The 24,820-nt window shown below is 43.2% G+C and overlaps 2 protein-coding genes across 4 annotated transcripts in view; both read left to right on the top strand.

Moving 5' to 3' along the window:
- The first annotated feature begins 5,219 nt into the window (after positions 1 to 5,219).
- KCTD14 (potassium channel tetramerization domain containing 14) lies at positions 5,220 to 10,700 on the top strand. Of its 2 annotated transcripts, none has more exons than XM_063150443.1 (2): positions 5,220 to 5,494; positions 8,937 to 10,700. In XM_063150443.1, the coding sequence occupies exons 1-2, from the start codon at positions 5,435 to 5,437 to the stop codon at positions 9,606 to 9,608; spliced, it is 732 nt and encodes a 243-aa protein (XP_063006513.1). In that variant the 5' UTR covers positions 5,220 to 5,434; the 3' UTR covers positions 9,609 to 10,700. The 2 variants fall into 2 exon arrangements, with proteins under 2 accessions (XP_063006513.1, XP_063006512.1); XM_063150442.1 differs by having other exon boundaries at positions 5,220 to 5,503.
- A 2,246-nt stretch (positions 10,701 to 12,946) lies between these two features.
- The window catches only part of INTS4 (integrator complex subunit 4), a 32,682-nt gene continuing 20,808 nt past the window's right edge, over positions 12,947 to 24,820 (top strand). Inside the window, exons 1-11 of one of the 2 annotated variants that reach the window (XM_063148712.1) lie at positions 12,947 to 13,021; positions 13,833 to 14,027; positions 15,995 to 16,112; positions 16,801 to 16,907; positions 17,099 to 17,284; positions 18,506 to 18,556; positions 19,192 to 19,280; positions 19,539 to 19,659; positions 20,179 to 20,250; positions 21,265 to 21,439; positions 23,515 to 23,720. In XM_063148712.1, the coding sequence (XP_063004782.1) occupies positions 12,968 to 13,021; positions 13,833 to 14,027; positions 15,995 to 16,112; positions 16,801 to 16,907; positions 17,099 to 17,284; positions 18,506 to 18,556; positions 19,192 to 19,280; positions 19,539 to 19,659; positions 20,179 to 20,250; positions 21,265 to 21,439; positions 23,515 to 23,720 (1,374 nt within the window). In that variant the 5' untranslated portion in view covers positions 12,947 to 12,967. The remainder of the gene's footprint in view (positions 13,022 to 13,832; positions 14,028 to 15,994; positions 16,113 to 16,800; positions 16,908 to 17,098; positions 17,285 to 18,505; positions 18,557 to 19,191; positions 19,281 to 19,538; positions 19,660 to 20,178; positions 20,251 to 21,264; positions 21,440 to 23,514; positions 23,721 to 24,820) is intronic. The other variant, XM_063148713.1, reaches the window with a different exon arrangement.

Raw genomic sequence — 24,820 nt, 5'->3', positions numbered from 1 at the left:
TATCAGCAAACAAAGGCAACTGAATGGGCTCCACGCTGTCCCCAAGACTCCCCATTTTGCAGCACATTCAATGTCTTTCTGCTGCTGGCCAGACACAAATGATCCCAGGGACAAAAGGATGGGTGGTTGAAATACTGTGACTGGATTCCAGGAGCTGCCAGACACTGGTGCTCCAGTTATTTATCTTTTTTCTCTGGTGGAAAATGCAACAGTCATTTTTAGGGAGGAGTTTGGCACTTTCAGGTTTCCAAATATCAAACTTTGGCACACCACCTGCAAACAGCTCAGACACTTCAGTCTTCCCCTAGCCTGAAAAGGAAAACCATTCTCCATGCTGGTGAGACTTTCATCCCCTGATGCCCCTTGGGGAGACATCCCCGTGATCCATTAGAGATGGGGCTCATGGCCAAGGTCATTGTAGTGAAATGGAGAGTGTAGAAAAATAAAAACAACAGAGGGCATTAACAGAACTTTACCCTTATTTAGGAAGACAGCCAGACAGGACTGAGGACATCCTGACCATGTGTGTTATCCCCACAGGGTCTGTTCTCCAAGTCCAGTGACACTTCTTCTCGTGAGTCAAGTGCCACTGAAGAGCATCCTTTGTGGGCAGCACAGAGCTTGGCTGTCTGCCTGCTGGGTGCTGTCTGTACCATCTGACTTGTCCCATGGCCGATTCTGCCAGCAAGCTTCCTGCTTCATTTCACTCCTGTCCTAGGGGGATTTCGGCGGGGCAGAAATGAGTGGTTTGTGTTGCTGCTTTGTAGAAGGCATCTGTAACTTTGAAGGGATGCTTTTTCCTGTGTGTGCCTAAACCCCTCCAAATCGTCTCTTTGGAAATGTAAATAAAATGCAAACCTTGTGCAGATGTGTCCTGTGTTTCCTATGAGCTGTCACTTCTGTTGAACTACTGTCCCCTGGTACATGAGGGTGAAGGACCTTGGCCACCAAGGCCACGCTTCAGTGCAGGGAGATGAGCTGCGTTTCTTTGGCAAGGCTTTGAGATGAATCTTCCCCCATCTCTCTGTCTCTCCCACCTTGCAAAACCTCAGTAATCCTGCCATCATTCTGTGCTTGGAGCTAAATCCCAACCTGCTCCCCAGCATACTTCCTTCCCTCCTACAGCATCCCCTTCTCTCCTGGATTCCCAGCACCGTGTCCTCTCCTGTGAACAACCTGTTGGAATCCTCACAAGCTCCAGCAAAACAGGTGAGGCAGTTCTGCTCCTCCTTGCTTGGTCATGACACACTCCAGAGCTGAGGACAGAGGAGGAGGTGGGGATGCTCAGTTGGAGTAGGAAGGCAGGACCTTGCTCACTTCTGATCCCTGAGAACAGTGGGAAAACCAGGACAAAGCCCTCACTGAGTGGGTGGACAGGAACTACAAGCTCTTCACAGGCAGGTTGGTGCCTTCAGGACAGGTTGAGTCCCACCCCCAAGGGACTCATTTCCTCCCAGACACACCACCCTTGGGAAATCCTCTTGAGCTGGGCACTAGAGGAAAGTGCCCCCTTGCCTGTTCAGAACGTTTTAAAAAAATCTCAGCTGTTGAAATAGTGCTCCTTTGGCTGAACAGTGCTTCTCCATCAACTTTCCACTTTTGACTATAAAACTTGAGATCTCTGAGCATCTGTGGTGAGAGGAGGATTGCCACCAAGCCCTGTGCTGCAGGCTCTGGTTGTGTTGTTCATGTTGCTAGAGGTGCTCTCTGAATCTGCATATCACAAAAGTGAAATAACATGCTTCAGGCTGAAATCAGAGATTCATCAGCTCCAAAAGCCTCCATCTAAAATGAACAGATGTTCTGCAGATGGCATGCCTGTTTCCTCCCTCACCTCCAGGCAGCTCCATTGCCTTGCTTACGTATTCATGTTGACCCCTTTAGCGGGGTCCTGATTTCTCGGCAGCAAGTGAAGATCCACAGCACTCTAAAAGGAAGACAAGAGCAGGACCTTCCTGCCTTGCTTTTATTTTAGTGAATCTCTAATTACACAGAAAATAAAAGAGAAAAATTGTTGTGCTGTTTAACAGTGGAATGTACTGTGGCAGCTGAGATCTCAGACACAAGCCTTCAGCCGTGTATCCTGAGAAGGTGGGTGGAGCTGATAAATGGCTGGAAGGCACCAGTTAGGAATGCTGACAGTGTTTGCACAGCACATGGAGTTTGCTTTAGGAGTGGTTCTTGAATTGCTGAGTCTCTTAAACAGAGGCTGACAATTCAACATATAAAGAATAAAAACTTGATAAATACTTTTATGGATAGTACTATTTTCCAAACTGATGCACAGTCACAGAATCACAGAGTGGTTTAGGTTGGAAGGGACTTTAAAGATCTCCCAGTTCCAAACCCCCTGCCATGGGCAGGGATGTAACCTACTGGGTCAGTTTCATCAAGGCCCCATCCAACCTAACCTTGAACACTTCAAGGGGTGGGGCAGCCATACTTCTCTGGGCAACCTGTGCCAGTGCCTCATCACTCTCTGAGTAAATGTATGTATCAGCACAGAGATGTTCCAGCTCATGTTATATAAATATTTATACAATTTTCAAAAAGCACATATTTATTCCCCACAAAGTCACTGTCAAGTTATTTTTCTTTGGTAAAACCAAATTTCTAAGCACTAATATGATTATTTTTATGATTCATATTGTAGTTGCTGATCCAAGGTCCAGGCACAGGCTAGTTCTTTCATGAAAAAACAGGGAAAGGATGGTCCCTGCCTGAAAGAATTTACAGGCTTGGAAATATCCCTTTTACATAGAATAAAAACTGTGGGCAGAGGAACCACATCAGTATGTTCATCACACTGAGGACAAGCCATGGTTGTTGTAGCAGTAGAAGAGCGTTGTGGACTGTCTGAGCTGGCAACTATTCCTTTTGCTAAAGTGGTAAGGATTTCTGTTGTGGAATTGAATGTCATTAGCCACCCTTGATTCTAATTTGGGGAAATCTCTCACATGAGCAAGGTAAACTCATCTACTGCCCTTCACCCTGCCTGAGTGAAAAGCTTGTGTGAGCAGAGAGGTGATGGTCCACCCATCTTTTCATCTCTGCAGCTGCAGAAGGAAAGGTTACCACTCCAGCATTGAAGATATGGTGGATGTGAACTCTGTCAGCTATATCCAGGATATGATCTGAAACATCTACATAAGTCAGCCCAAAGAATAGGATTTGCAGCCCTTAGAGGTCCAGGACATGCAGATCTTCCAGGTCTCCCTGTTTTCTAGTAAGCACTAATCTTTTAAAATTTATTGCAAGTCACAAAACCTGTGGTCCCAAGCAGACCTCATTGGTGCATCCAGCACTACCAGTTCTGCTGGTCTGGTAAAGGGAAAATTCAAGCATTTCTATTCAAAGCAGAACAGATAACTCAGACAGAGGTTGTCATTGAGGATCCCTGAGGATGCTTAAGAGAACCAAAAGCAAAATGTAAGATGGGTTCAGTGATAGGTTTACCCAAATGCACAAAGCATTCAAGAGTCTGGGCCCAGCTTGATGGAGCCTTTCATGAGGACAGGCTTCAAGGGAAGTGAATCAGTCTAAATTTTAACTGGTTTTCCCTCTGTGCCTCAGGCTCCTGCTCAGATCAATGCTGTCTTCTGAGAGGATACAGATCCAGCAAAATTCCTGGGGTATTCAAAGCAAGAAAGCTGGTGTCCACGAGCACAATGCAGATTTTGTGCAAATTATTTCCTTATATACCACACTGACAATTTTCATAATTAACATCTCCCCCAGGAAGATTTTTAGGAAGTGTTGTATTTGTCTGAGCTTTTTCTTTTGGTTGCTGGCAAAAGGAAGCATTTTGAAACAAAAGAGAGTGAGGCAAGGTTGGTAGAGGGGATAACACCTTTTATTTAGACCAACAGAAACTGGAAAAAAAAAAAGGGAAAAAAACCCCCATGCAAGCTGAAGCAGAATCTGACAGACATAGGAATGCCTCATGTGCCCTAAAACATGGATAGTTTTATCCATCTGTATCAGCTGATCTAATAAAAGATATTGTCTCTCATTACAAACTTTATGTTACATCTCTGGACAATCATGCCCATGGCAATTTTGCAACCAGAATGAAATGAAGACACAGAAATGACGAGTGCCCTGAAGACAAATTTGGAAGCAACAGTGCACTTAGAATGACCTGGAATGAAATAAAGTAGACCTTGAAGGGCTGTGGTCTGGTTCTGGAGAGGTTATTTAGGCTAGCTCTGATGTAATACTCTGTGTTTAATAAATTAACACAGACAGAGAATCATCATAGAATCACAGAGTGGTTTGGATTGGGAAGGAACCTCAAACACTATCTAGTTCTATCCCCACCCCCCACCCCCAACCCTGTCATAAGTGGGGACACCCTCCACTAGAACAGGCTGCTCAAAGCCACATCTAACCAGGCCTTTAACATTTCCAGGAATGGGGCATCCACAGCTTTCTCAACCTGTGCCAGTGTCTCATCACTCTCACATTAAAGAATGTCTTCCTTATATCTAACCTAAATCTCTCCTTTTTTATCTTCAAGATGCTCCCCCTTGTCCTGTCATAATGTGCTCAGGCAAAAATTCACTCTCCTTTTTTTATAAATCCCCCTTTAAGTACTTTCAAGTTCACCTTCACTACATCCTTGTGAGTGTTTTGATTTTGTGATAGTCTTACAACCACTAAATCTGAGGTGCTGCCCACATTCTATATTTGGTGGATACAGGATATTAGAAAACAATGTCATGCAAAGATAATAATCAAATATTTATGGTCAATTTAAGAGTTTATGTTCAAGCAGGGATTTGGGTTTGGTTTTATTTACCTTGCACAAATTACTCAGTGCCCAGAGATTGTATGGGTGAGGAAGAAAATGCCACCACCTTGGACAGATTGTAGACACCCTGTAGATCTGTCATCAGTGTGAGTGAAAAATGGGATCAGTGAAATTGTTTGGGATAAACTGTGCTTTAAAACAGCAGTGCACTTAGGCCAAAAAGCTGTGAAAGTGTTGACTGGTTTTGATACAATCAGTTGTCAAGGCAGAGGTGGACGCACAGGCACACCTCGCAGGGCTCCCTGGAGGTGCCTCCCTTGGAAGGGATTATTCAGCCCTCAGTCACCACTCACACAGCAGCACACGAGGTGTGTGCTGGCAGCCAGCCTGAGTCCACCCTGCACCTTGCTGGTTGCCAGAAAACTAATGAGCGAATACTTCCGCTTTCAGGCTGTCCCCTCCCCTCTCCCTACACCTGCAGCTAGAACCAGCACTCTGCCTGGGACAGCCTGGAACCTCCGTGGCAGCAGCTGGGCTGGGAGCGGGGGAAAGCTGACCCAAGGAAGAAAGACCAAGTGAGAGGATTGGAGCACAGCTGGGAGCCATCCTGCGTGTGGGATAGGACACCAGCACTGAGCAGCAGGTTTTCCCAAACAGCTGAGTCCTCAGCTCCTGGGGAAGATGAGCATTTCATCGGAGCACAAGCCCCTTGGGAAGCAGGTCACCGGCAGCCTGCATGCGGTGAGTAAGGTATGTCCTCAAGGGCACAATTCCCTCATGCAGGATCAGAGCACCCCTGTTGGGCTACATTTGAGTGGGTTTTTTTCCCCCATATGCTAATCTGAAGACACCAGGCCTTGCCAAATAGATCCCTAAGAAGAAGATTCTAGTTAAAAAGCTATGTCTGTGTGCACCTGTTGTGTTACTGGAGGGCCAGGTCTCTCACAGGCATGCAAGATCTGACAACAGCAAATAACCAGAGTGGTTCTTCTCCTTTGGCAAGAAATGGGATTCAATTAATACAACATGTAATTGGTCAGTTCCCTAAATAAAAGCCTGTTGTAGGTTTTGGGGTTTTCAACAAGTCTTATGAGTCTCTAATGATGCCAAAGCTGCTCTGTGGTGTTGACATGCAGGATCATCAGGTGGGAGCAGTAGTTTTTCTACCTATAAGGAAGATTATTGGCAGTCTCAGACAAGCAGCATGTTACTAGGTGGGAATCAGTGATGAGATTATTTCTTTTTACTCTTCTCTGCTCTCAGTCTATTGCTAACCAGTTTGTCTTCTTGGTTAAAGCTGAACAATCTCTCCTCCAGACCTCTCTGTATTAAGAAAACCAACCTTCCTACGTTGCATTTTTCAGATGTAAGTTGCAAAATGCTTCCCTATGGAAGTAACTGTTTTACAGATTAGTAAACTGGAGCACAAATAGATGGAATAACTTTCCTGAGTGTCATCTTGCTGGCTAATTACAGAACTGGGAATCAGCTGGTGCCAGTACTTCCAGTCCACTGGGAACCACTTTGATGCCAGGCCAAAACCGTTAATCAAGATGCAAGAACATGAAGTTGGCCTGCTGTATAAAGGAATAAATGTTTTCCATTTGTATTAGTGACAAAGAGCACGAAACATCTGACCTGCCATCTGAAAAAGGAGCAAAGGCTCAAAAGCCTGAGAGTCTCCTGTCAAATGGTCCCTGGTGGAGAGTGCTGTTGGTAGCTCTTGGACTAATAGCAAATCTCCTAGGGAGAGACTTGACTACAGAAACAGCTTTGGGCTGTGTTTTTCAGTAGGTGGAAATCACAAGATAGTCTCAGACAGAACAGTACTTGTCTTCTTGACCCAAGTGTAAATGATTGCTCTTGAAATGAAACTGCCCACACTAGTGCAAAGCAATATTCCAGCAGGGTCTTTGACCTGAATCTCCTCTTGCTTCCCTGGCTTGCTTAGGGTGTGAGAAAATTTCTGCTAAATCTGATAGTTTGCTCCTGTTTAAAGGAAAAGTCTCCATTGCACCAGGCTGTCTGTTCCTAGTCCCATCCTTTTGTCAGCTCTGTGCTCGTTACATCCTCTGTCAGCCAATCCAGCTCACTAAGATGAAAGAGAAGCAGAGCTGGCATGAGGCGAGCAAGACAGCACACAGAGAGGTACAAGGACAGAACAGGGAGAGGCACAGGAGGCCCCCCTTCTCTTGGCGTGTGCTGTGAGATCAGCTCACGTCATCCCGTGGGTCTGTAGCCATGTGATCCAGCTAAGCACTTAAGTACACACTTCACCTGGGGCATGTGACCAGCAGCACTGAGGCAGTTCCTTTTGTGATCAGATCCAAGAAAGTGCAGGTGAACTGCTGAAAAATAGGGTTGTTTATTGACTGACGCCTTCCCAATGGCAGGTGTGGCCTGGCCTGGCTTGTGACTTGCATTACAGCAGTGCTGGCAGGAGGAAAAGAACTCACTCCTCTTTCTTTCTTTTCTTTCTTTCTTTCTTTCTTTCTTTCTTTCTTTCTTTCTTTCTTTCTTTCTTTCTTTCTTTCTTTCTTTCTTTCTTTCTTTCTTTCTTTCTTTCTTTCTTTCTTTCTTTCTTTCTTTCTTTCTTTCTTTCTTTCTTTCTTTCTTTCTTTCTTTCTTTCTTTCTTTCTTTCTTTCTTTCTTTCTTTCTTTCTTTCTTTCTTTCTTTCTTTCTTTCTTTCTTTCTTTCTTTCTTTCTTTCTTTCTTTCTTTCTTTCTTTCTTTCTTTCTTTCTTTCTTTCTTTCTTTCTTTCTTTCCTTCCTTCCTTCCTTCCTTCCTTCCTTCCTTCCTTCCTTCCTTCCTTCCTTCCTTCCTTCCTTCCTTCCTTCCTTCCTTCCTTCCTTCCTTCCTTCCTTCCTTCCTTCCTTCCTTCCTTCCTTCCTTCTTTTTTTCTTTCCTTCTCTCTTTCTTTCTTTCTCTCTCTCTTTCTTTCTCTCTCTCTTTCTCTCTTTCTTTCCTTTTCTTCTCATCTACTGAGTACTACATAAAATGACCAAGTGCAAAGGGAAGCTAGTAAAATTTTTCAGAACTGAACATACAAGAAGGTCAATTTAAAAAGTCCAGCTTTCCACACATTCAGGCCTCCTTCAATTCACACAATGGTGTTAATACAGAGAGTTAAAAAATGCAAACAAACACACAATCTTTACATTTTTCCATTTTAAGTCCATGTCAGTTGCATGAAATTTTTCCTTTACTTCCTAACTAAAGCCATCATACATTTTTAGTTGCTTTGCTAAAGAGCTTCTGTCCTGCACCTCTGACCTGATGAATTTTTGTGTGTTACTTCAGTGTTTGCAGCTGAACCCCTAGATGAGTGGAAGCCAATTCCACCTATTTATAAAGTTTTAAAGGCTTTAGTTTCTCCTTTAAAGAGGAAAGAACAGTTCAGATTATAAAAATGAAATAGCACAGCTTTGGGCTCTATCTTTGTCCCTCTGCACATGGGGTAGGTGAGAGCTCATGTACTGCTCTTGCTGTAGGTGGCCCACAGGGACAATGTTTGTGAGCTGCTTAGGGTCCTATAGTCACTCCCAGCTTTCCTGGGCAGGGTACTTCTTTTCCCTCTTTCCCACCAGGAAAATGACACTTTCCTACATCCCAAAGATGAGGTGAGGACTTAGCCATTTAGAAATGTCCAAGTCTTTGCTGCTCTGGAGGTGAGAGCTGTATAAGCATCCTGCATCTGCTTTTTCCAATAAATCAGGTGGAGGTTCCCATCTGATACCCACAAAATGGGAGCTCATATTGCTCTTCACACCATCATTCCATCCTCCAGCTGTAGTAATTACATATCCTCTGAACAGAGAGAGACATAATTCTCCCAGGATTTTAGAAGCTGTGGGAAACTTAGAGGAAAGAATTCAAACAATTATTATCTGTCTTTCTGTAACCATTGTTTATAGATATGATTCTCCAGAGTGTGCTATTCATAGTTCACCAATAGTGTGAGAGAAGATTCCTAAAGGCCAATCAGGTTTTAGGTCCACCACTGTTTCTATCAGAACTGTAGATTTCTAAAAATAAAGTGTCTTCTCATGCCTTCTGATGATGGAGTCTCTGTATAGCCTTTGGCTGTCCCCAGTACAATCATCTATCTTTTCCTTGACACTTCCATGTTGATGACCTCAGACTGATAATGCACACGGCTTTTTGTCACTATTTTTTTTTCAGTTGTCACCAATTGTGGAGTTAAATGTTGGTGGGGAGATGTACACGACAACACTGAGCACCTTGAAGAAACACCCTGGCTCCAAGCTGGCAGAGATGTTCACCGGCCAGCCCAAACTCAGGACTGACTCCGAAGGGAGGTTCTTCATCGACAGGCCAGGCACCTACTTCAAATACATCTTGGAGTACCTGCGCAGTAACCAAGTGCCCACCCAGTGCATCCAGGACGTCTACAAGGAGGCATTGTTCTATGACATAGAGCCTTTGATCAAGCAGCTTGAGGACTCCCCGCAGATCTTCGGGGAGCTCGTGGCGAGGAGGCAGTTTCTGGCCCGCGTGCCCAACTACAGCGAGAACATCGAGCTGATGATCCGCATCGCGAGGGCGGAAGCGGTTGCGTCCCGACAGTCCAGCGTCATCGTGTGCGTGGTCAGAACCGAGGAGGACGCAGCCAGGTGTCAGGATGCCTTGAACAGTTTGGACATGGATAAAAAATCCGTGGTGAAGTTTGGCCCCTGGAAGGCTGTGCCCAGTATTTCTGATCTGCTGGACTGCATTCAAATGGACGTTGAAGCCAAAGGGTACAAAATATCCTTTCAGCCCCATGTTGCTGAAAAAGGTTTTCGCTTCAAGTCGCACGACTTCTTCTACAAGTTCCTGTTCACCTGGTGGTAGCAAAGTGCCACCATTGATAGGGAACATCAGAAAGCAATCACTGGAACAAATTAACCTGGACTGTGGAGAATAAAACACGATATATCAGAGGGATAGGAAGAAACACACAGACCAACAAAAGGATCTCCTTTGTCTGTTTTCCATATCAGAGAACACTTAAGAGCCACTTTACTTGGGATTTAGGGGATAACTTTTTAGAGGTTTTAAAAGGCTCCAGAAAAAGGAGGCATTTCACTCTTCAGTGTTGCTTACAATTCATTCAGTTCAAAGAGATGGATCTGTGAATTGAGCCAACCTCACTCAACCCAAGGGAAATGAATAATCCCAAATATGTCTGGTGGACATGTAGAGTTGCTCTCTCAGTGCAAATGGGAACAGGCTGCATATGTGGAAATCCTGACTGAAACAATGATATTACCACATACTCAAATTACATTTGGTTTCTAAATGGGAAGGCAAAAGCTATTCTTCTCCTGCCTTTCTACACTAGAATCAGGGTTAAAAAGAAGGATTCCGTGTCCTGTGATCACTTCTTCTTTCTCCAGCAGACAGGCTACTCTCTAGTCAATGTATTTATTACCATTATTTATTATTTGTTGTGAAGGAAAGACAGAGAACCTCAGCTACGGCCCCGGATAAACAAAAGGCAAAAATACCATCACTGATTTGAGGAGCTTATAATCTAAGGACACACACGCCTCTTTCAGACCACACAATCTTAATCTTTTTCTTCTGACACTCATTATTATGATGATGCTATTTCTAACTATATAAGCTCCTGGAAGAATTGGGAAAACCTGCCATAATTTGGTGGGAAGGAAGTGGTGCTGAAGCAACAGCCTGCAAATTCTCTTTTACCATACACAAGTTACATTGTACAAGGCATTTTAAAAAAATCTTAGAATTTGAAAGTTTATTTTTATACTGGAAATGGCTTGGGTTTAATCACTCTGATAATCATAATGACTGATTTGATAAAGACCATATTTCCTTTACTTCTTGAAGGATGGATTTCTTCCAGTCAAGGACAATAACCATAGAATCATAGAATGGTCCCTGGGATTTCAAATAAAGAAATTTTAAATTTTTTTTGAATTTTGCAGAAGTGCTTTATTTACTGACATTTCCCCCCAAAGATCCCTGAATTCTAAAGACCTGAAGTTTTGTCTTTAGGATAACAGATTTGAGCCACTCCTAATTAAGCTGTGTTTCAGATGCGCTTATCCTAGCATGGACCTCCCCCCAGTGACAGCCGTGAGTCACTCCAGGCTGCAGGGTAGTTCTGCTCTAGGTGTGAAGGGACTCTGAGACCTCTCACATTCAGAGCCTCGGTAAGAATGGACACAGTCAGTGTCTGAGAGGACAAAAAGGTTTCAGAAAGAGGCTCTTTTGATCCTAACCAAGTGGTTGGTGGTGCTCAGCCTGGAAGAAGAGAGATTGAGGAGGCCTCCCAGTAGACAAAAGGCTGCTTTAAAGAGATCTGTTACACTTTGTCCATACTAAGGGTGGGGAAACTGGCTTAAGTCACAACACCAGAGATGAAAATTAGATATTAGGAGAAAAAAAAAATCTCAGTATAGAATAGTTAAAGCCTCATACCAATCAACCTCTTAAGTCTATAGGACTGCTGCCATGAGAAACTTTAATTGGCACACACTCAAATTCTGTGTTCAGTTTGGGGCCCTTCACTCCAAGAAGGACATTGAGGCCCTGGAGTGTCCTGAAGAAGGGCAGTGGAGATGGGGAAAGGTCTGGAGCACAAGTCTGATGAGGAGAGGCTGAGGGAGCTGGGGGTGTTCAGCCTGGAGAAAAGGAGGCTCAGGGGCGACCTTATCGCTCTCTACAACTCCTGAGAGGAGGGTGCAGCCAGGTGAGAGACAGGTCAAGGAAAATGGCCTCAAGTTCTGCCAGGAATACCATCAGGAAAAGTTTATTCACTGAAAGGGTCATCAGATATTGGAACAGGCTGCCCAAGGAATTGGTCACCATCCCTGGAAGTGCTCAAAAAATGTGTGGATGTGGCACTCAGGGACAGAGTTTAGTGGTGGGCTTGGCAGTGCTGGATTAATGGCTGAACTTGATGATCTTAGACATTTTTTCTGACTTTAGTGATTCCACAGTTCTGCTGGAAAGAATTTTTCTAATTATTTTCAATTAATTGTTTTAATTAATCATAAGAAGTATATTATTTATTAGCATTGTATTGGTCCTAAGTCACTTTTAGCCAGCACGTAGAAAGTTTCTTTACACAAACTGTTATTGTTAGAGTTTGATTGGGAAAATCATTGAAACTTTAAGCTTTGCTAAACTAGCCCTGATATGCTTTGGTGAACAAAACCTGCGAGAGAGAGAGATGTATTTCTGAAAGTGGACACAAAAAATGCAGAATGTGTAGATTACAAGGGCATTTTGCAGAAACCAGAAGATAACAGAGACTCCTCAGTATGTGCTGCAAAACTCCCTACCTGGGAGAGAGATAGTGAAAATACTGAGAAATGGGGACTGGTTAACATGAGAAGCAAGAATAAATGACCAGTAGAGGACAGAATACTAATTAATGAAGATAATTATGTCATTTAGAACCAATGAGCATTCATTTCTTTGTTTGCTAAAAAAAGTAGAAAAAGGTGGGAAAGTCAGCTTAAAATCGAATACTAGTGTTAGGAAAATTTATCTACAACAAACATCAGAGGTTTATGTCCAAAAAAGAGACAGAAGAGTTCTTTTACTTTATTCGAATAAAGGGAGAGGCCATGGGGCATACCCCTGGGATCTCTTAAATTTTTGGAGGACGAAGCCTCCTTTTTATCCTAATTTCCTGGGCATTGGCTGAGGTACTTGAGAGGTACAGACTTCCCAATACACCTGATACCAAAGATTGCCCTCTAATGCATAACCCTCCCTTTTAATTTTTAATTCTTATAGAATTTAGGGTTTTTCTTCCCCATTGCTTCTTTCATCTTTCAGTGTCTTATTTCAATTATCAGCAAACCTAAAGTTTATTTGTAAAAGCAAATATCTTTTCCCATTCATCAATCAGTGGAATCTTTCCCATTGTTTCTTTTATCTCCCAGTACTAGTTTTATTTACCAGCAGACCCACAGCTTGTTTGTAAAGACAAACCCGCTATTCCTCTCGCTAGTGAAACCTGGGCGTACTGTGTGGGGAAAGAGCGCGGGACACCCACCCTGGGGCGGGGCGGGCGGGCCGAGTCGCGGCCGCCATGTTGGTCCCGCGTCCCCATGGCAACGGGTGGCCGCCGGACCATCGAGTGCGGCCTCCGGGCGGAAAGAGAGGCCGCGCCTGGGCCCCTCCCGCCGCAGCTCTATGGTTCCACTTCCGGGTTGCGCGGCGGCGTCATGGCGGCGCACCTGAAGAAGCGGGTGTACGAGGAGTTCACCAAGGTGGTCCAGGTAACATGACCCCCCTAGGCCAGGATGGACGCTCCGAGTTCTGCCGTGTGGCGGGAGGTGCCGGCGGGTGAGGCGGAGCTGTGGGGAAAGCCGCCGGCCCAGCCCGGCGCCGAGCCTGGGAGCGCCCTCCGCTCGCCAGGCGTCGGGGCTGGGGCGGCCCCTGAGGGGTTGGGCAGGAGCGGGGCGGGTCGGCCCCGAGTTTAGGAAGGCTGGAGATGCTGAAGGGGAGAGGTCTGAGGGAGGGTGTTCTCCTCAGGGTGAAGAGGGAGAGAGGTTCTGGAGTCTCCCTCACTAGAGATACTCAAGAAGCGTCCGGGCGCAGTCCTGTGCAGTGTGCTCTAGGATGACCCTGCTTGAGAGGGAGGTTGGACGAGGTGACCCCCTGTGATCCCTTCCAACCAGACCCGTTTTGTTGGTTCTTTGACCTGAGCAGGGCCGGCACTGCTGCGGGGAAGAGGAGGCATCCCCCAGCCAGCGACTGGGGAAGGAACTACAGCGGCTGTCTGGGCTGCTTCAGGCCGGTGGGAGTGGGAGAAGCCGGTGTTTGCCCTGGATTCGTTGTTTGGTGTTGGAAGCAGCTGGATTTCACCCAGCCTAGGGTGGGGAGAGGCCGTGTTTTGCAGGGATGGGGACTACCTGGGCAGGACAGTAACAACCACAGTGGTCTGAGGGTGGATGTCTCCCTGAGACAGATGAAGGAGGGGCTAGTGACTGCCCTGGGACGTGGGAGCTTCCTTAGGCCTCCCCATGTTCAGTCTGGGCAGGAGTGGGTCTGGATGCCCTGTTTCTGAGCCTGTCCCTCTGCCCACAGCAGCAGCATGAGGACCTGTCCACCAAGAAGCTGCGGCTGACCAAGCCCAGCAAGTCAGCAGCGCTGCACGTGGACCTGTGCAAAGCCACCTCGCCTGCCGATGCCTTGCAGTACCTGCTCCAGTTTGCCAGGAAGCCCGTGGAAGTGGAGAGCGTGGAAGGGGTTGTCAGGATCCTGCTGGAGCATTATTACAAGGTGGGGAAGCTGGGAACCAAACATGCTTGCTCCTTTTGCTCCTGTTTGCTTGGTGTGGGATGTTGAACAGGGGCTCACAGACTCCTCCTGTGTTGCTGACTCAGCCTGGGCTGAGAGTGAACAGCTGTAGCCCTTGACCCAAGTGATTTCTGATTGTGTTACTTGGTCCCTGTGCTGATAGTTTCAGCAGCCTGTGACAAGTTATCCCTGCTCATGGCTTGTGTGCAAGTTAACTTGGCAAGGGACAAAAGACCTGTCAAGTTTTCCAGGGAACTGAGATTTTCCAGCTGGGAACCCAGCTGTCTAGAGCTGTTTCAGCTTTATCTAACACTTTCCTGACTGATGTGTCCTTACCTTGTTCTTCATTTTCTCTAGCAGTGGAGAAACCTTTTAGCTATTGCTTATGTGGTGAAAACCAGCACTTTTAAAATCCCAGAATCATGGAGTGGTTTGGGTTGGAAGGGACATTAAAGATCATCCACTTCTGACCCCTCTGCTAGGGCAGGGACACCTTCTGTTAGACCAGGTTGTCCAAGGCTCCATCCAGCCTGGCCTTGAGCACTTCCAGGCATGAGGCAGCTTCCCTGGACAACCTTTGCTGGGCCAGTACCTCACTGCCCTCTCAGTAAAGAATTTCTGCTTAATATCTGCTTAAGGAATTTTCTGCTATGAAAAAAGCTGTCAGAGATCAGTCTCTTCTCCAATTAACAAGCAGTAGAACAAGGAAATGGCCTCAAGCTGCTCCAAGGAGGTTTAGATTGGATATTTGGAAAACTTTCCAAAAAGTTTTGAAAATATTATCAAGCACTGAAACAGGCTGCCCAGGGCAGTGGTTGTGTCACCATCCCTGAAGGTATTTCAAAGATGGGTAGATGTGGCACTTGGGGACACAGTTTAGTGGTAGACTTGTTAGTGTTGGGTTAAGGGTTGGACTTGATGATCTTAGAGGTCTTTTCTAACATAAAGTATTCTCTGAGTCTATGAAATACAGAGTTCCTAGTCAAATAACACAGATTATTTGTGCTTGGAGTTTTTTTATGGCCTGTATTAGAAGAGAGACTCATGAACCTGCAGATGAGATCACACTGGCAAGAACACAGCCTGTTACAGAATTCAGCTTTTAAAAATACTGCTTTCAAAACTACCATAGCTGACATTATTTTACTTACAGACAAAATTTTCAAAAGAACTTGTTTCTTAGTACTCCATAACACACTTTCCCTGATCATCCAGAAACCTGACCCTGAAAGCTGTAACTGCAGTGGAAGTTAGTGATGATTTATTTGTTTGAAGTGTCATTGTTTTGTTTAAGATGGTCCTGTAGCTTCCTGCTCCCTCATTCCTATAGATTTTGGTAGGGCAGTCCCCATGCAGTCCTGATGACAGTGTCCATTGTTCAAACACATAACTTCAACCCTAAAATAAAAAACTCTTCTCAGTTCAGTTGAGAAAGGGACTGCTACCTTGGGTGTCGCATTTGTCACTTGGAGGCTGTGTGTGGCACTGAAGTCTCCCTTAAACATTGACAGATATAAATAACAGTTGTAACTGTAAAATTTCTTGTTGAAAGATGGGATATTTGTTACTGTAATTTTGCTGCAACTCTGTGTTCAGTGTTGCACAAATGCTTGCTAAGATCCGTGTATGACATCCAGATGACTTTCTGCCTTTCTACTCTGCATTGGATATCCTTGGCAATACAATGAAAGAGAGACCATCCAGTTATGACCAGAAGTCATGTGTGCATGAGTCTGTAGAAGCCTCAAAAGAAATCTTTAAAATGCATGAACTTTTGAAATTAATTTTACAGGAATATTAATTGATGAGGCTTACTTATGTAATTATCACCTGTGACAGCATTTGCTGTTTCTTAAATGAGTAGATGTATGTAGGTAATATATGCTGTTCTCCTTGTTTTTCTTTAACTTTGCTGTATTGGGTTTTTTTGGGGTGTTGTTTCCTTCCAGGAGAATGATGCCTCTGTAAGGCTGAAGATTGCATCCTTGCTGGGGTTGTTGTCAAAGACTGCAGGATTTTCCCCAGACTGCATTGTGGATGATGCCATTAACACCCTTCAGAATGAGAGTAAGTCTCCCTTTTGATGTGGTGCTTGAGGTCAAGGTGGAATCATGCTGTCAAAGCATTTGGGACAGTGGCAAGGCCTTACATCTCAAGTGTATGATTGGGAATTGCTGCTTTGAGTATTTATTTTCTGGTTTTGTGAAGGATGACAGATAACACCATGTTCTGAGGAGGAGAAGAATTTTCTTCTGACCTGCCTGCTCTAAATCTTTGTTCTAAAGGAGTGCAAAATTTGCTTTTGCATCTCCATCTGAGAGCTCTTGCTTCTGAGGTTTTCTGTTCTACAGGACAGTTTTGCTTAAAGTTATTTGCTTAAAATACGTTTGAAGAGGAGTTTATTTATATTATGCTGGAAGCCAAGCTGTATCAACAGGAGTGTAGCCAGCAGGTCAAGGGAGGAGGGTATCCTACCCTTTTACTCAGCACTGGTTAGGCCACATCTGGAATACTTTATCCAGTTTTGGGCTCCCCAGTGCCAGATTAGTGCTGGTAAGGTTGGGTGAGTTCAGCAGAACCACTGAGGTGGTAGAGGACTGGAGTATGTGATCTACAAGGCATAGCTGAGGTAGCTGGGCTAGTTCAGGCCTTGAAAGGCTTCAGGATGGCCTTCCAATGTGGATCACTCTGTGATCCTGTAGCTGGTAAGAGTTCAGCAAAGTAGTGCATAGCCTTTCACTCTTCTGTTTTGCAGAGTCTCACCAAGTCCTTGCTCAGCTGCTGGACACCCTGTTAGTGATTGGCACAAAACTCCCAGACAATCCATCTGTCAGGATGAGACTGGTAGAGGTAGCCTGCAAGGTAAGGAGGCCTCCCTGGGCCAGGAAACTTTTGTCACTGCCACAGAAAAAAAGAGAGGTAGTCAGTATTTAAATTATTTTTGTTTTTCTCAACAAACTGTTACAATACTAAGATTAATAACTGCTAGGAAACATAGCACAATGTTTCAAAGTTATGAATCCAGTTACATCTGCTCATCTCTTCTTCCACAGCATCTGACAGATTCTTCTCATGGTGTAAGGAATAAGTGTCTTCAGCTAATTGGCTGTCTTGGCCCAGTGGAAAAAGGTGTTGCAAAAGAGGCTGAAAGCCAGGCGGCCAAAGATGTCCAGAAGATAATAGGAGATCATTTTAATGATCAGGACCCTCGAGTTAGGACTGCAGCTATAAAAGCCATGGTAAGTGTAGCTGGTACTGTGGAAGAAATGGTTTGGAGTTGTATCAGGGAGCTGAGAGAGGGCTGCAAACAAACACAGAGGTTTGTTTTAGAGATTATTTTAATTAACTTAGTAAAAGCCCGTTCAGTGTATCAAAATTACCTGAAAAAATAAGCTAGGTCTTGAAATATCAGAGTAACATGAGGTCTTAAAGGACATTTGAGTGATTCATAACTTCTGTTTCAGGTATAGCTGAAGAAGCTTTTTCAACTTGTTCATTCTTTTGAGTGTGTGTAGGCTCTTTCTTTTAGAGACAAATTTATATCTTGATTTTGGTTACCAGAACTACAAGAAACCACTATTGCTCCAAAATGCAGTAGGTATCTGTTTATGATAGGAAGCCTGTGTGAAAAGTCCGGAAAGAATTTAGTTTGTTTATTTTAGAGCAAACATTTATGTATTGCCTCATGATTGCATTCATTAGCATTCTCTAATTGTTCATGCTATACACTATATACTCGTTTTTTTTTGTGTGGGGACCCTTCAGAAGCTTTTAGCTTTGAAGAAATGCAAGCAAAGACCATGCATTTCAAAATACTGCTTAATGTGAGTTGCCTGTGAGTGTATGGGGATACAGAAGTTTCTCTGTTACTCCTAAAGTTTATAATAATGTTCCATCTACTGTGATGGTCAACGAGGATCTTTGAATTAATGTTATTAAACTCCGGAGAAAGAAGGAAGATGCATTTGAGGAGGTCAGATTGCACGTGAATCTCTCTGAAATCTCCCTCTCCTAGATGTTGTACTTACTCATCCTTCTAAAAAGAAACAGTGTTGGACACTTTGCTGTCCCTGTGGTTCAGTAACAGAAGGATTGCCATGAGTTTTCATGCCATGTAAATGCTACTTTTGGATCCATGTTTCAGGAATGGTAATAAAGTAACTAATTATCTGTTTTAATTGTGAATGAATATGGCTAACACTAAAAAGTTATTTGAAGGTTGGGAGAATGAAGAGGCAGTGTATTTGTATAAATTGTTCTTCCATAATCTAAGTATGAATGATTATGAAGGTAAAAAATTATACTGAAGTCAAGAATATTATTTAAAATACTTACGGTCAAGGTAATGCAGTATTTTAATCATAGCAGCTCAAACAGAAAAACTGTGGTGAAAACTTAGTCTGTGTCCCTTAAACCTGTACTTACACTTTCTTACATTGTTTTGGTTTTTTTCCCTGTAGCTACAGCTTCATGAAAGAGGACTAAAGTTACAGCAAGCTATTTATAGTCAGGTAAAACCTTGTATTTGTTTTGTACTTGTCTGCACATCTTTCTCTTTGAGTTCTGTGGCAGTGTGTTTTGTGAGGAGGAGGGCACTGAGCAGAGGAGGAGTATTTTACACTTAGGTAGCAGATATTCCTTGTTATTGTATAACAGTGGAAATAAAAGGTTATTTTGCATCCGTTGTGCTTAAATGCACTAAAGCATGTGCTTTGTTGTATGTTGTTTGGGGAGGTGATCCTGGGCAGTGCAAGGCATGATGAAGTCATTGCTGTCATCTGGCAGTTATAGTCTGCAAGTCTTAAACCCTTGTTCGCTGGAGAGTACCCATGAAGCTTGCCTTTGTTATATCAGTAAGGCTGTGCAGCTGCAGCCTGTATCAAGTCAGTTCTGTTGCAGACTCACATTTCATCCTTCTTGCATAGTACAGGCAATTCTGGAGTTTATAACATGTGCCTGGTTGACTTTATTAGGTCTAGTCTGCCTGATCAAACTTGGGAATACTAGAGAGTAGCAGGGAAGACGAGATTCATTTTGATTTTTAATGTGTCCTAACTGTGGTGAGGATGTTGCTGACATTGTGGGAAGGGGATGGCAGCTCAGGTGGAGATGTTTCAGGTATATTGGACTATGAATGTTCTTTCAGGCCTGCAAGCTGTTGGCAGATGATTACGAGCAAGTGCGCAGTGCTGCAGTTCAGCTGATTTGGGTCCTCAGTCAGCTTTACCCTGAAAGGTACGTCCTGCATGCACTGTCCTCAAAGTACTGGCCAAGTAACCACCTAATCCTGAGAGTTTTGTGCTGGTAGGTCTGAGGAGGAGCTGCTAGGAAACTGATGTGTACAAATGGCTGATGCCTGATGAGAACGCACTGATGCAGTGAAATTTTGGTTCCTAGTATTTTGTTGAACATTGATAGGAAATCAGCATGATTGTTTGTTATTGATGCCATCCAGTATGGAATACAATTAAAAAACTGATTTCTCTATGTTAGCATCGTCCCGATTCCTTCTTCTAATGAAGAAATTCGCTTGGTTGATGATGCCTTTGGAAAAATTTGCCATATGGTTAGTGATGGTTCCTGGGTTGTAAGAGTACAAGCTGCAAAGTTATTGGTAAGTTGCATTATTTTCTTCTCTAGCAGTGAATAGTTTCTCTTAAGTTACTTGACTTTTCATATATATTTGAAAAAAAAAAAAAGAATGGGAGTATGTTTAAAACCATATAGGTAAATTTCTCCCAAAATTCTGAGGTGAAATAAATGAGGGAGGTTGAGGAAACCCAACAGTTTTTCAGCTCAACTGTGCAGTGATTCTTCCCTTGAGAGTAGATGGTTGAACATTAAAGAAAAAAAACAAATCCTTGTCATAATTTCCTGCCCCTACTTCTCTACCACAGGACATGTGAACCAATTGAACTCAAGAAAAGCCACATTAACCTCAGTGGGAAAATTAGATGTTCTGATTCTTAAGTTCACTTTTTTAGACTCTGACATACAATAGTGTCAGGTATTGCATAAAGCTGTTAGAATGAGTGGATAAGATTGAATGCCATGTTGGAATAAATCAGGAAATTATACGGTACAGTTTAGAATAATCCTGTTTTTTTTCCTTTTGATATTTTTTTCTCTTTAGGGTTCTATGCAACAAGTTAGCTCTCATTTCTTGGAGCAGACCCTTGACAAGAAGCTCATGTCAGATCTGAGGGTATGTAAGTGTTTGAGTTTTTCCTGTGTATAGGTGCTAAAATCACACAAGAGGTGTATTAATATTGAGTGTGCTTGTTCATGTTGTCCTTCTCTTAGGGTTACTGAGAGTTAATTGATGATGACAGGTTTTGTTTTAGATTAAAGTCAATGAAACAATTGCTAGTTTTAGATTTCATTAACCAAGGATGTAAGAAACAGCTCTAGACTATTCAAGTTTTGCAACAAGTGAGAGGTAAATGTTTGTGGTGTTCTGAGAGTTTTTTTGGCTAAAAGCTTTGCCTATTGTGTATGGAAAGATTGCATCCTAGTTCTAGGAGCAAGCTGTTGGAAACATCTGAAACATCTGATCAAAAAAACATCAAGATATCAAGAAACATGAGTAGCTAAAGGCTACTCAACCCTGTGAGCAAAATTTTTCAGTAACATTCCTTCCTTAAGCAACCTGCTCAAGGTTATGTTAATTTTTTTCTGTCTACAAAAGAATGATTAAGGGCTGCTGTTTTTTGTGTACTGCTTTGTAAAGACTGTTAAAGAAAGTGGTGTGCAGCTTTATTTAGAGTGTGTGGGAAAAGGAGGCAGACTAGCAAGCACACTGAATGAATATCCCATTTTACACATTGCTGAACTCTGGATAGGGTTGCTAGCAATAAAGTATTTAATTGCAGTTTTACAAGTTGATCTGCAAAGTGATAGCGTTTTTGCAGATCACTTATTGGCTTCTTAACTAGATGGGCCTTTGTTCTGACCCAGTTGGGCTGTTTTTGCAATGGATGTCTAAGAATATGTTAATTAAAATGTGTTTGTTATTATCCTTTCCCTACATCAAAACTACAGAGAGTTAGTGGCAGTTAGAAATAGCCACAGAAGAGTAGGTGCTGTTTGCTTTTCTTAGCACTTGTATGTGTGTCAGTGTCTAAGCCTCCAGCTATATCTGTTTTCAGATCCAGTGTAATATTTTGTTCAGTCATCTTTTGAAGGTGACATGGTTGTAACTGCAGTGTTTTTTGGACAGAGGAAGCGCACTGCACATGAACGAGCCAAAGAGCTCTACAGCTCTGGGGAGTTTTCAAGTGGCAGAAAGTGGGGAGATGATGCTCCCAAAGAGGAAATCGATACTGGTGCTGTCAACTTGATTGAATCAGGAGCTTGTGGGGCTTTTGTTCATGGCCTGGAAGATGAGATGTATGGTAAGTGTTAACTGGGCATGGAACAGCTAAAGGGGGGAGATCTGTGTGGGCTGATGGGCATCATTGTGGTCTCTGATATGGCAGTTGTTTCAAAGGTGCTGTAGTGTTGCACAGAATTTTGGACAGAAGTGTTCAGTTGGGTAGAAAAAGCAAATTGCTTCCTATAAATGGTAAAGTTTTAGTAACATATATGGTAGTAAGTGGCTTGCTTCTGGAGTGCAAAAACCCACTGGGATTATTTTTTGTTGTTGTTGACTTAAATTTAACAGTTGGATGTGATCAGAAATTGGCATAGTTACTGCTGTTTGAAAATGGTGTTTTGTCAGCAGGAAGGAAATTGATAGAATCATTTAGGTTGGAAGATACCTCTAAGACCATCGACTCCAAATGTTAACCCAACACTACCAAGTCCACTACTAAACCATGCCCCCAAGTGCCACATGCAGGTGATTTCTGAACACTTCCCAGGATGACAATTCCTCCACTACCCTGTGTAGTCTTTTCCAGTGATTGACAACCCGAATGTTTTCCATCTAAACCTCTCCTGGTACAGTGCGTGGCTGGTATTTGCATAAGCCATGAAAATGCCAAGCTGTGAATGTCATTTTTGAATTTGCTTTTAATGTTATTGGAAGGACGAGGTTAAGTTAAAACATACAAAACCACCACAGCAAAAATATTGTAGATTGTGTTGTACAAGTGGGTTTATTGCTCCATGAGTCCTGCAAATAAATGCATGTTTTCCCAGTAGCTAAACTCTTCCTGAAGCTTGAAAGTGCACCTTCCTTTTCTTCCTGATTAACACTAAAAAATGTTTCACTGGTTCAGCCCCTTGGCCCAATGAAACATGTTCTCCAGTTTCTTGGGCCACAGGTCTTGAGTCAGTATGCTGCTGTTGAGGCATGTGGAAAAAATGAACGAATGTGAAATGTACACAGATCTCTCTCTCCACTGCAGCATTTTTAAATACTGCTGAGTTCCCCCTGACTGGTAACGCTGCTTGAATTCCATGTTGTAGCTTAAATCTGAATTAGTGTGTCAGCTTATGAAAGCAATATCAGCAAAATGTTTCTCTTCTCTTAATACCTGGGTCTCAATGACCATGGGGACTCAGAGCTGTGACAAAAGCATCGTTATTGAGCAAGCAGGGGTCTTGCTGTCTCTGCATTTTTATACTTGATCAGAATCCTGAGGAGTCAGATGTCTTCTTTAAAAACAATAGGCCTAAAAGCTCCACACAAGTTCAAGTAAATGTTTTCAAGATGACCTAATTTGAGTGAAAACTAGAAGTATGTCTAAAACAACAATGTTTGCAAGACATCAGATTAATTACCATTTTTCTGATCCTAGCACATAAATGTTAGGGAAGCTAATGAGGATGATTGTAGGGAAGAGAATCTCATCTCTGCCTAACCTTGTTATATTTGGGTATTCTTCAAATTCCTGCAAAGTTTTACAGCGTAAGTAGACTCAGGATGCTTTCTGATGTTTTTTTTTTACTTTATTCAAATAATTTTAATATTTAGGTGGTACCTTTTTCCTTTGTCTTGAGGAGTATAAAGTCAGAAAGCAGAAGACTTTCATTTTGTTAACTGCCAAAACGTTGATTCTCTGGGGCTTTTCAGCAATTCATAAAGTGCTGCATAGCAAGTTAAAAATGCAGTGAAAGCTCCAAGCAATTAAAATGTCAGGAAGAATAAAACAACCACAGTTTAATTAACTAAATTAGTTTGCTTAAGTTACCAGTGTTAATGCTATGCTTGCAAAACACACTATGAAATATGCAGTATTTATTGATGGACTAGAGACCTGTTTTTCACCTGCAGGTCCCTTTTGCAGATGCTTATGGCAGCAGCAGGGGCTGTGTCAGAAGTGAGACTTGATTTGAAGATTTGTCTGTGAAAAGGTCCCCAGTGGGTCCCTGCTGAGGCTCTGTTGCCTTCAGCATTTCCTTAGCATCTCCTGTCCTTAGCCCAGCCCTTGAAGAGTACAAGACCTCACAGTTGGGTGAATGTCCTTTTAAACCAGACAGTTTTAATTAATTTACAGTGGATTCCCTGCTTCTCTTTTAACAGAGGTTCGAATCGCTGCGGTTGAAGCCCTGTGTATGCTGGCTCAGTCCTCGCCTTCTTTTGCTGAGAAATGCCTGGATTTTCTGGTTGACATGTTTAATGATGAAATTGAGGAGGTCAGATTGCAGTCAATACACACAATGAGAAAAATCTCCAACAACATCACGCTGCGGGAAGACCAGCTGGATACTGTATTGGCTGTCTTGGAGGTAAGAAATTCTTGAGGGCAAGAATTGCTTTCCTGCTTACTTTGGGGTGCTTAATTATGTACTGCTAATCAGTCCCTTCCTCTGAGAGCAAACCCACCCTTTTTGGGGTTTTTTGACTCTTTGAACTCTGCCAAATGTTCCTAGAATCTGGTAGCTTGTAAGCACCAGGACAGCAGAATACTTCTGAAATAGACAAATTTTAGATAAAAACTCTTCCTTTGATCACTGTGCTGTTGCCTCCATGTGTTTCCTTCTGTCCTGTGTTGAGGTCCAGCACTCCATGCACTTCATGTTGCATGCAGCTTCATTTTCTGTCTGTGTCCTTGCTTCAGCTGCTTTTGGTACACCTTTGCTCACCAAGCAGAGCTGGCCTGACATCTTTTTGCTGTTGAGAGTGTTTGTCAGTGTGCTCTGCCATATAATTTTGAGTTTTCCTAACCAGCATTCTCCTAGTCAGTGTTCAGCCAGGATTCAGGAAATAGCATGAGTCAGGTGCTCTTCCTGGTTGATGAGCTTGATCCAGGAAGAGATATTGGCTGTATGAATGGTACTGTGTCAAGCTGGCCTCTCAGACCTGATTTATTTTCTGAGCTATAGCCCCTGGGGCATTTTTTTTAAATCTACTGCTTGTGGTAGGCAAGTTCCTGCTGCTTTTGGGAAGTGCCTTGGGAGGTCCTGCAAATCTACTGCTTCAATCTCCTCACCTTTTATTTACCTTGACCCAGGGCAGCAGTTGCTGCTTTCAGTTGTGCCTCAGGAAGTAGCAAACTAATTAAAGCTATTTTATCAGTCTCTAACAAATGTTTTGGAGTATGATCTGACTTTGCAAATGCAGCAATGAGCTTCAGGTGCCTCACGTTTTCGTCATTATTTTCATTTGTTTAAGCTGGGAACCTGTGCATTGAGAGGTATGAATGTCCTTCTTAGGCTGGGCTCTTCTGTGGTGACTTTACACATAGGGTTTATCATACATGATTTGTGGTTTATATTATCATAATTATCATCAGGCATTGGGATAGCTTTGGTGTAGAATTATTAACATTTTAATGGATTTATCTGATTCTGAAACATGCTTAGTGCTTTTCTTTAAAACCCATCTT

This window comes from Melospiza melodia, chromosome 2 (genome assembly GCF_035770615.1).
Source record: "Melospiza melodia melodia isolate bMelMel2 chromosome 2, bMelMel2.pri, whole genome shotgun sequence".
Taxonomy (NCBI): Eukaryota; Metazoa; Chordata; class Aves; order Passeriformes; family Passerellidae; genus Melospiza; species Melospiza melodia.
This window is presented reverse-complemented; position numbering and strand designations above follow the sequence as displayed.